Consider the following 12,042-nt stretch of genomic DNA (forward strand, 5'->3'; position numbering starts at 1 on the left):
GCTGTGCAAACAATGATATTCATTCTAGATAGAAAAGATGGAAGTAGTGCGATGTTCTAACGGTGCTGCACCACAAAAAGTCGGGATTTACATCCTGTCTCCCATAAACACTTGTCATTGGTTTCTTTGAACCATGACCACAATATTTCCCCAAGTGTAACTAAGTATTTTTGGTTGCCTAAACGTAACCGAACCTTAAGGAATAGAGGTGGCAGATCAGAAAACACGCATATGAATAATTTTGTCTTTGTTTAGACAAGAGGACGTGTTGGTTGTCTCACTAGTTCTTGTGCATGATTTTAATAATTAAAAGCATCCATAAACCTCAAAGTCACGATCGTAAAAAGGGGAAACTCAGTAGAGAAATGTTGCAGCTCAGATGTTGCTTCGAAATTCTTGCTTTTGTTAAAATAATCAACCACCAGACAAATGCTACCAGTCAGTTTCTGTTTGTTTCAGGTTTATCAAGTCTAGCAGCCACTTTGACGTGCTACTAGCCACCAGTTAGAGACCTTTTTGACCCTGTCTTCTCGTTTCTGTCTTCTGGCTTGTAGAAATTAGGTTGGCTTGTTTCCAAAACTTCACTGCACCTGCTACCAGAGCTGTTGGAATTTGTTGTTAGTACAGCATGGGAAAAAACACTCTCAGCACACAGTGTCAGCAGCACCACATATAGGCAGACATATGACATATAGACAAACAACAAAAAAAAACTTTTATTTTGTCATATCTAGCGCCATGACAGCTGGGCAAAGTCCATCTACTAATGAAGATCATCCAATGTGATTCAAAGACCCAGAACTAGGGTTGGGGTTTGATAGCATCCTTTATAAAATCTTCTTAACAAATCTGAGTCCTTCTGAATCACTTATCTAATCCCCTTGAGTGTAGCTTTCATCATTAGCAAGTAAGTAAATTTATACAACCCAAAGGTTCAATTTAGATCTTTAATCACCTGTCGTTGGGCGAGAAGCCAGAAATACTACTATTTAGTGGTAGCTACTAAATAAATCAACATAAATTAAGCTAGCCTAATTCATTTTCACAACCTGTAGCTTCAAACTGAAAATGAGATGAGCAGCGGAAGATGGAAAATGTTGATTGCAGCTGATATTGATTGTTCTGACACAATGAAATAACAGCTGTAACAGACTGCCTGTCACACCTGTTTTTTTTTTTCACAAACTACTTCATCCAAATACTGGAGGTCCCGATTCAGAACTATGAGGTTAATGAGCTCAAAATTTTGATTTGATCTGAATATCCAGCTTAATCCAGGACTCTCCATTTAACGCGCCACGATCAGCTGGATCATTTCTTCAGAGAAGAAACTCCAATCTGTCGAACTTCAAAAAAACAAAGTTCACTGGCTGCCGCAGAGAGATGTTACAGAGTGACGTGTCTCTTCCCTCACAAACAACCACTGACAGAGTAGTCGGTGGCACGGAGGGAGCATATTAACCAACAGACTACAGTTTCAGTGGAGCTGTTACAGAATTAACATTAATTAGCTACAGCTGTTCAGCAGTAATATAATGCCGTGACATTGGTCATTGTAACTGGTGAAAGCAGCGTTCAGCGTCGACTATGAATGAGGAGCTGCTAATTTTACCTGCATGTTTTCAATGTCGGTCTTTGCTTATAAAAAATAATGAGGGGGGACACAAAGTTCAGTAAGGGATTCGTTAGTGACGGAGCTTACTGAATCCAGGTATTTTGCCGAGCGGGAACCGGATCCAAAACGGACCCGGCTGTGGGAACCCAGCCCTATCTAGAATGTCTACTAAATGAACCTCGTGATGACTTTGTTTTCTCAAGTGCTGTTAGGTTAAGAATGAACTTTGAACCTCAGTTTTGTATTTTCCTACCCCCCAATTTATATAGATGCACAGATCTTCATTATGACCGAAAGTCTTTTGTCTTTGCCCAGGGTATGCTGCGAGTTATTGTATTTGTATCATCCTAGTGTGTGTGTGAGGAGTCTGCCGGCCTACTGCCTAGATATCCATTTTAGATTCAGTCAGGTGTTGCGGCAGTGACACATCTAGTTGCTCTTAAAGATTGCAATCAGTGACCTCTGATTTGGGTAACCCAGTTGTCACGCTGTGCTGTCTTGATGTATTGTGAGCCGTGGCAGTACCCAGGCCCCTGGAGACGAAGATGGGAAAGCTGGAAGAGGTGGTGGGGGCAGGCTCAGGCGGGCCAAAGATGGGAAAGTTTCAGCGGAGTTGAGCCCAGCTATTCCACTGAGCCACTTTTTTTCTTTACATAAATAAAACAGTAGTGCTTTTAAAGGGGCAGGTGGAGGACGTGGGGGTTGGCGGGTTCACTCACCATTATGGCCTGAGTGAACAGTGGACAGGATGGAGATGCCGTTTTTTTTTTTTTTTCCACTGGGTTTACTGTGTATTCTGGGAAGGACCTGTGTATATTTTTAGCTCTGGCTCTGGACAACAACAGAGACTAGGACAGTGACATAACATGAGCAGAGATCTGCATTTTGCATCGCAGTTTTGTTTGGTTTTCTGATCATTTTCTTGAGTCAGGAAGTAACTTGTGATTTTCATACTTCCGAGGTGGACTCTCAGCTTGCCGGAGTTGTCTCTGTGTCGCTTGGCAAAGTATGCATCCGTGGCTGTAGATTCATGAAACGTAGTTGTTTTCTCCTCAGGTGCTTAGAGTGCAGGAGTTATCACTACAATATTCAAAATTTTCTCCTACATGCGGATGTCCTCTCTATTCCATTACTCACATATCCAAAAAAAGCTCTGTAAAACAACAAATATGTTAAAGCAATCTTTGTTTTTAGCCTTCATGCTTCATGTAGCTTGCTCATCACTATCACAGAGTGTACCAGTGTTTCCCTGTGGATGGGTGATATCGTACCCAGGAGAATATTATGTTCTGGTTCGCATGCAGAGTTTTGTTGTTCCTCTTGTGGAAAGTTTTTTTCACGTTCATTTTAAGTGCCACATGGCCAGAGCGATGGACTTTGACTCATGATGGGAGAGTTGTCACTCTGTTACCACTGCCAGAGAACAAATGTTGGTGCAGCAGTGAACGTAAACATGGTTAATATAGCAGAACATTAATCGACACAAATATATCTTACAATGCACATTACGTTTATGCCTTCGAGTTACATTTAAGAATTTTATATTTTGTGAGATATACTTTGATTTTTTTTATGAACATAGTGTTTTGCTATTTTCTATAATGATAAAGTTTTCAAACTATTATTCATACTATTGTACGTGACACACACAACAAATAGCCAGATACAGTGTATAGTAGTAGGATTTCTGTATGAAAGTGGTATACAAGATGAAATACACAAACATAATATATTTGCATACATAACAACTTGAAAAACCTGATTTTACACTATGTAAATATTTTTAAATTTTTAAATAAAAGCAAGAGTTACAGTTAGGACTGTCAAATGGAACACATGGTAAGGGTCTAAAATTCTGTAGCTAAGGAAAAGTATGTTTTTTGTTTTTAAATTAGCAGGTCACAAAGTTATGTGCAGACAGTAAAATATTCCTAGTCATCTCATCTTAGCCCTACACCTATTCCTCATGCGGATTTTGGCTCACTGTGATTAAGCAATAGCTTGCAGTAAAACCTTTTCCGGACCAGGCTGTTGGTGGATAGTCTGCACTGATGAAGTGATTCATTGACTATTCAGCAGTGCTCTCCAAGTGAAACTGAAACAAATGAAAGTTCCATGAATGTACCTGCTGAATTTTGAGTTTCTTGAATATGTGAACTTTCCGCATTGACTCTGATGGCTTCTTCTTTGTACTGTGATTATTCTTAAAAAAGGTGTTTGGTGGACTGACTATTGTACTACAGCAGTGTAGAAGTCCAGCTTTTGCTCACCTTTTCTGGCTCGATTTTAATGGTCGCAGGGATTTAATTAACTGAAGGGGGAAGTCTTTTGTGCATCTTAAAGCGGAGTGAAAAAAACTCACCTGCTAAATTATAGATCAGCACAGGCTGCTGTACAGACGTTTCTTGCTATAATCACATTTATATGCTGATTTAAGTGTCTCTTAGTTATTCACTAATTGCTGAAGATTTCCTCACAACATTTAGTTTTCAGCTGGTTGACAGAATCATCAAATTACCGGCTGAGTGACTTGACGCCAGAAACAGGTCTGGTTCTGAGACATGTAATCTCCATGTCGACACCTTTGTCTCCGCTGGCAGTGGAGAAAATCAGCATGTAAGCAGCTGTCTATTTAGAGTGTATTTTTTCTATTTGTCTGACAGAAAATAGACTTCAGACAACTTTGAATTTGAATTACGAGCACAGAGCGAGTGAACTGTGAACTCTTATGTGGCAGGAGCGGAAAGCTTTGATTCAAACTTTTGAGTATTTATTCCATCAGATGCAAGTGAGTTGCTGCTGAAAAGGCATCCGATGTAAACAGCTTGTAAGACTCAATTCCCACCGAAAACCAGCAGTTCTTTGCACTGTGTCATTTAAATTAAAAGTCCAACCACCGTTTCCGTTTGTGCCTCTCCTTTCACCTGTTCGCTGAGAAAGAAAAATACCAAGCAGATGGGCGAAGTGAATTTCAAGGTCAAGAAAATACCATATCGTTATAGTGTCACTTGCAGCAGTCCCGGCCTGCCAGGAAAATAGAATCCTTCATGTATTTATCCTACATCAGTGGCATCAGAGTACTTTGCTGAATCATCAAAATTGATGCAGCAGAACCGGGGAGATCATCTTTTTTTGTTCCATGCATTCTTGTTCCTTGTCACGATGCAACCTGATAACCAACAGTTCTGTCAGAGATTCGGGCGTGGCATGCTTATAGTGGCTAATGTAGCCTGAAGTCACTAGCCTCAGGAAGAGATGAGAACCGGGCTACAGAGGTCTGGTATGCTCATTGCTCCACACCACCTGTTTTTTTTTTTTTTTCAGACTTATTTCATTTTCATTTCATTTGCAGGCTTCAGCACTAAACCAACGTCGTCTCACATTCTGTCCCTTGAGGCAGTTCATTAGATTTCGGGCAGCCTCGTGTGCTCTGCCACAAAAAGTTTAATACCTTTTTTCTTTTTTTTTTTAACATGCAGTATACTAGACACCTGTAATAATACACAAAATTGGTGGAGTTCCCCTTTAAGATAAAATTGTGGTTTGTCAACATGCTATTTAAAAGACCTCTCCTCTCTAAACAGCTCCTTCATTACACTACTAGCAATTAGTTTATCATTTCTTTTAACAACGAAAGGTTAAAAAACAGAGAAAAGCCAGATTCATCCAAGCTGAAGTACAGCAGTAATTCAAAAGTATACCATTAAAACTGAGAGTTTGACGGTGTCTGTAGCTGTAAAACACCTTGACTCTCGGCTTTGCATTTTAATAGCAAAGTTCTGCACTCACAGGAGAGCAGCCTCGTGCAACCGTGTTGCTCTTTCTGACAAATGGTTTTAATCAACTAAATCACTTGCTCCCAATCAATATAGCGCATATGAGTCCTCTGACATGCACTTCCATCCGTGTGGAGACTTGACCTCCACACTGTATCAACACTTCAAGGCAATTAACAAGAGGCTTTGGCTCTCATGGTGACATGGTCCGTGTCCTTCACGTGGCAATTACCAAACAGTGACAAAAAAATTACCACCTACCATGAAAATACGGTTACATTTTGACTAAAAGCCACTTTGACAGATTAACAGCCGCTATGAAAAGATACTTTTCCAAAGATTTTTTAAAATCTCACAAAATAGAGAAAGCGATGGTGACATTAAGTGTAAAAAGTCTTGTGGGTGAATGAAAAACTGTCACAGCCTGACTCTGCATCAACCAACTCAGTTTTATCAGCAGCTTTCTACAGAACCCCTTTCGGCCCTGGAAAATGTGTCTCACAGTTGATGGCTCTGTTACTAAAACTGTTACCACTCCTTGAACGGGGTTGCAAACAAGGACTGTGTTGTCATTAGCATGTGTTATAAATGAGCAGACTTGAGACGACTCATACAGAAAAAATTTTTAAGATCACACAGGGAAAAGGAAGATTGGGTCATATTTGGTAATTATGCTGTAGCAATTCAAAACCCAAGAAAAAGGAGACTGTCCACATTTGGATGAAACTCCCATCTCTCTCACCACGGGGATGAACTCTGTGAAACGTAATATCAAACTTTAGCCATTTTGCTCGGGGTTGTAACTGCCTGTGCAAGGACTCTTGCTCTTTTTTAAAACCAGAGCTTGTATGAAGGTCAAACTGTTTGTAGTGTTGAATGTGTGCTAAAAAAATAAAAATAAACACGATACCTTTTTTTTCCCACTCTTGCAAAAATCACACTTCTCCATCAACTGTGTAAAGTCCTTTTGCCACAAGATATATCAGGTGTTCTGACATGCAAGACGCATTTGAAATGAGCAGCTTCCAGTTGAAACAAACATGTAAAAACATGCATTGGATGAGTTGGATTTATATGATATCCTACAATTACACTACATTACAATACAATTACACTCAACAAACAATTCCCGTCAGCATAAGAGAGCTTACTTAGTATATTTTTCCATGCTTTCAGTTCCTGTTTTCTTATCTTTGGAGGGATTTTTTTGTTTTTTTATAGACATACTCAACTTGCTTTTTCATAGTGCAGTCAAAAAAGTAAAGTGTTCACCCTGGTCATAGTTTATTAATGAATCCTAACGTACAATGGAGCTTCTCTCCCGGATGATTCCTGCCGGTGCAGTCGGCCAAGGTGCCGTCATGTCTGGGCGGCAGCAAAGAAGCGGTGCCAATGTCTGGTTCATGAGTAGTTTAGCCGACTTTGCTAGCATTTTGTATCAAGGCAGCGGTGTGCTTAATGTGTCTGACGCCGCTCAAAAGAAATTTGGGTGGCTAAGGCACCTACAGAACCCAAGGCTGGGTTTTACAAGTGTCCTGTCAGCAGATCTCAGTTCAACTAAAGGGATTGGACTGTGAAATGCAATGGATTTCTGCTGAGCTGTTATTAGTTCCCTGAAGGACTGTTTTGAGTCAGGCATGTTGGCTCAGTTAATATGAGAGAGATTATAATAGCCATTGTCCAGTGAATGCCGGCACTCCCCTGTGTGGACATGTACTGTTTGGATACTTAAGGGGTCTGGAGAGTGCGTGTAGCAGCATGTGTGTCCGTGTTTCTGTGTGCATAGCAATTTGTAAGCGCACGAGTGTGCGTGCGTGGGTGCGCGCGCCGGAGCAGGCTCCTTTGACGTCACTGACCTTCATATCCCCTGGGTATGCCAGCAGCCATTTATCTTTTATTCATTCTGCCATTTGTGACCAAGGCAGCTGCTTGTCAAAACAGACCCCGTCCCATGATATGCAGCATGCCGCCGCCAACCAACAGATGATGGGAGTTTCCGGGCAAAGAATCAAACTTGCTGGTTCCATTCCCAGGAATTCGCCAGCCACTCTCACTGTTTTAACAGCCAGATAGAATTTTGTGATTCCATAGATCCTCCAGTTGGTTTTTCTTATCTGCAGTGGCTGGCATAGAAAAACAAGTTTACCAGCGACCAGTGCTGTTGCTGTTCACACCATGCTTGCTGCAGGTCGCTTCAGACTGAGCGTGCACTATAACATCTGTCAACAACTCGGTTTGTCTCTCAGTGACAGGTGTACCTGCAACAACAAACTGAAGCATTGTTCCAGGGCTCCTTGCTTATGTTTAATTCTCTCCACCTGGCTATGTGAGTTTTCAATTATTCAGTTCTCCAAGTTGTTATTAGAAAACAAAGCACACCATGACGAGATCTCCATTTTGGGTGACGTAACTACAGCCTAGAAACGACTGACACCTTTTTTTAAAACACACCATATACAGATGGGTGACAAATTAAAGGAAAGATCAACATAAAGTGTCTTTGTAAGGTGTTTGGCCACCACAAGGCGCCAGAACATCTCCAGTGCTACTTAGATTCTACAGAGCTTCAGAACTCTACTGCAGGAATAACCACTGTTCTTTCAGAAGATATTCCTTCGTATGGTATTTGGATGATAGTGGTGAAAACTGCTGTCTAATATGATGATCCAAAACTTCCAGTAGTTGTTCCATTGGGTACACGGTGAGCTAGTGACTGTGAAGGTCATGGCACATGATCCACTTCATTTTCATACTCATCAAACCAATCAGTTGGCCCCTTATGCTCTTTATGGAACAGGGATGCACTGTTAGTAAAAATACTTATTAACCCTCCCTTTTTATTCGCACGCGGTGGCGTTTACACATTTTAATTTTGGGAAAAACAGAGCACTAGTGATCAATGAATGGTATTTGGTATCGTCAAATACCCGGAGTTTGAAGTATTGTTAGCATTTTTGGGGAAGAAAAAAAATGGAATAATATGGAATAAACTCTATTTGTTATATTTTTCGTCTCATTTATTATGTTTTTATTCCTATGTCTTGTCGCCTAAGGAAATTGGGACAATTTCATCAGTTTTCCCCAAGAGAAATGGACAGAAAACAAAAAGCTCAGTAAATCAATTCTTATCAGTTTAATATACAGTTACTTCTCTTTTTTTTTACACTAATTCTTTCTCCATATCTGGAATAATATGACATAGTTCCAGAAATATCTCGAGTATTGTAGAGTTTTAACCAAAAAAGGATGATAACTGTTGCATCTCACACCTTTCTCAGTCACAATACTAAATATTTCAATGCCAGGAATAAAGTTCCTACACCACGGGACTTTACAAGGTCACACAGAATTTAGATGAAAATTAAAATGACTCGATGGCTTCTGTGGAAACCCACTGTTTTCCCTGGCAGAGCGTTGGAACTTCTTCCGGCCTCTTAACCCCAAACGACGGTTAGCGTCAGGATTACGCCAAGCATGTCATTTAGCTGCTCGCTGATTGCTCAAGTTGTTTCGCTGAGGGAATACTGGGAGAAATTTATATGACAAAAATTAGATCCTACGCATGAGATAATGACATGTCATTGGTTTCTGGGGTTGCTCTGAATCCGCATAACTAGTCATCAGCTCTCAGCAAGCCCCAGGTTCTACTGAGTGGAGATCTCATTACCGCACTCACGAAATCATTCCTGCCAGATCATCCCCAACAAAGTTCATTTGTCTCGCACTAGACTCCGTGCAGCCGCTATTTTTCCCAAGAAGGTGATCACACTCCACAAAGCTGGCAGAGACATCAACCTTCCTCCCCAGAGGTTTTAAAAGCGTCTCGGTGCACAACAAAGTTTTTCTTGTGGGCTGCTTGACATCAGCTAATATAACTGTTATTAGAGGAGAAATACTTCCAGATCTAACAATGAGAATTTGATGTGACATGTGTCAACCTCTAGTTCTAGTCATTATTTTCTCTATGCCTCGACTATACTCTGCTGAACCTTTCATGTAGTTCACTTCTTTGATCTAGAGCCTTTGATGGCGGATTGTAAATACAACACCATCATGTTTTCTGTTGCTGTCAGGGTTAGCTCTTGACACCTGTGTGATGGATTTGTGCGTCGGTTTCTTTGTGTAGACGGGACTGCTGCTTCCTTAGTTAGAGGCAATGAAACGCTACACGACTGTCACTGTTTGTGCTCCCCACGGGAAAATAATCCTTTGCATTTGTTATTGTGATGCAGACAATCATAGAAATTCTCAGATTTGGGTTTTGCTGAATATAAACAGCAGCTTATTGTTTAAAAATATGAGTCTTCTGGGGGATTCTATTTTTCACTGATACTAATTGGCTGACATTTGAAACACTGCATCCAGTTTTAGGAGTCATGAGTTCAGTGCTTTTAATCTTGTGCCTTTTTTCACCACCGGGGAATCATTTAGGTACTTAAGAAATATCTGTTTTTAGACATCCTGTTAACATTTAAATGATATTTTTATTTATCCAAACAAAGCAATAGCATACTTTCCTTACGTCACTTACCGTAGTGAGTATTAATTTTCTCTTTCCTCCTAACAATTCTGTTTCTCGCTCTGCTGTTTCTTTTGGCAGATGATAACTGCAGACTGAGCGACTACCGCCGGCTGAAAACCAAGATTCTGGATATGCACGACAAACGCTACATGGGGTCTCACGTCCAGGGGGCCCACAAGGACAACATGGCTGCCAGGAAACAACTGGTTGATATGATGTTTAAACGCTTTGACGCAGACAATAATGGTCAAATAGCTGCCAGCGAACTGTCACAGGTAAGGATAGTGAACAAAATGAGATATTCACCATTAAAACAAAAACAGTAAATACTTCAGTCAGTCAGTTACTGACATAAAAAGTAAAAAGCAAAAGCTTAACCTTGACTCAAGCAAACACTGATCTTATGAGATTTTTAAAAAATGTATTTAAGTACAGGCGCAAAAAGCTGCTTACCATTTTATAATCGTACCTCCCTTTTCAAGACTCACCACGGTCATTTTTATTTAAACATACAAAAAAACAGTCAAAAGAAGACTACAAATAAAGAAACCGCCTCTGTGCTCAGCTGCTTCAACAAGCCGCTTTGATATCTGACATAATTGTGTCCATTTCGCTCTTCTTACCCTTCCCTCCGGTAGCTGTGGCGCGTGGCTCTAGGTGAATCTTTTGAAAAGCAATCTGGGTCAAAGGAGCTGTGCGCTCATGGGAGGCTGCAGCCTTTGACCAGCGCTGCCAAGAGGGATGGTTGTAAAAAGAGCTTTTTTTGTGGCTGCCATGAGGAAGAAAGATATTCTGTGCATAACAAATAAAGCCTCCCAGTACCTGAGGACTGATTTAATAAAGGAAGCATTTGAATAATTGAAGGAAAAGGGTGAGCAACCTGCTGTGGTTTTCAGAACCATCATACCAGTTGCTGTTCTAGATCAGTTTCCTGCTGATCCAATAGGATATAACGTCCGTACAGGGGTCACCTTGGTTAGCTTTGTCAGTGCCCTCTACCCCAACGGGGGTGGTCTCATTAGATTAATTTGAATTTTTTGTAGTGTTCTGAGTTCACAGCATCCAAATAATGCCTCAAAAATAGTGATATTTTTGCCATATTTTCATATTATTTACATATTTTTACATGTTTTTACATTCACATTGTGCCCCGTGCCAACACGAGAGAAATCAAGGCTTAGTGAGTGAAATGCATCGTCAACAGACCATGTTGTGCTGTGTTTTATGGGATAATATTGTCAGTAAGCTCTGAGTTTGAATTTGAATATGCCCTTTCAACCTATTGAATTATTACTCTGGACGGATTTTCAAACCTTTTGGTGTTGCATTTATTCTGTTCCAGGCCAAACTGCACCACTCCACCTTTCCCTAGGTGTTTGAATAACATAAGCAAGTCAGTAATAATTAACATCCAGATGGATAAGCTCTTTTCAGGTTTTCCTCAAGGGCTGCTTTTAGCCTTCCTCCCCTTTTTATCCTTGACACATATGGGAACGTTGGCAGATTTCATATAGTGTCACGTACACCAATCAAAATTACAGAGAAAGGAAGAGAAGGGAGGATTTCTGGAATAGTTAGAAATTAAATATCAGTGGATTGCAGGTGGCCCTTATGAGGTTTTCAGCGTTATGCATGCATAAATTCACACAAATAGCTGTGTGAGAACAGTGGTTTTCTGACTGGATCTTGTTATGTTCTTAAGCTTCAAAGTCATTTTTTAGTCACTTTGTCATACTGCGGCTCTGTCTTTCTTCAGTGACAGGAAACTTTACAAATATCGTGAACACATCTATAGCCTAAAAATATTACGAAGAAATTTAATGTAAAATAAATAATTGCATGGTAAATATCAGAGCAAAATAGCTTCATCAATCCGATAAATCGTTTAATAAAAGAGGGTAGTCATGAGTTGACTGTGCCTGAACGTAACGGCGCCTAAATGTAATTATGGATGTGGTCTTTAATGAGTTTTTATGTTGGTGTATTAAATGTCTCTCAGAATGTATTTCCAGAGTATAGAAAATGCAATTTTAGTTTCTCTTTAGTTTTATGTGCATTTTAAATACACACCATACATAAAGGTTCTGGTTCACTTAGATTGCATTGTCAGGACAATCTGCATAATTTTT

General features: G+C 40.2%; 1 protein-coding gene across 1 annotated transcript in view; it reads left to right on the top strand.

Moving 5' to 3' along the window:
* fstl5 (follistatin-like 5) overlaps window positions 1-12,042 on the top strand; it is a 157,857-nt gene that overhangs the window by 57,387 nt on the left and 88,428 nt on the right. The window contains exon 5 of the mRNA XM_040120213.1: window positions 9,992-10,188. Within this exon, the coding sequence (XP_039976147.1) occupies window positions 9,992-10,188 (197 nt within the window). The remainder of the gene's footprint in view (window positions 1-9,991; window positions 10,189-12,042) is intronic.

This window comes from Xiphias gladius, chromosome 23 (genome assembly GCF_016859285.1).
Source record: "Xiphias gladius isolate SHS-SW01 ecotype Sanya breed wild chromosome 23, ASM1685928v1, whole genome shotgun sequence".
Lineage (NCBI taxonomy): Eukaryota > Metazoa > Chordata > Actinopteri > Istiophoriformes > Xiphiidae > Xiphias > Xiphias gladius.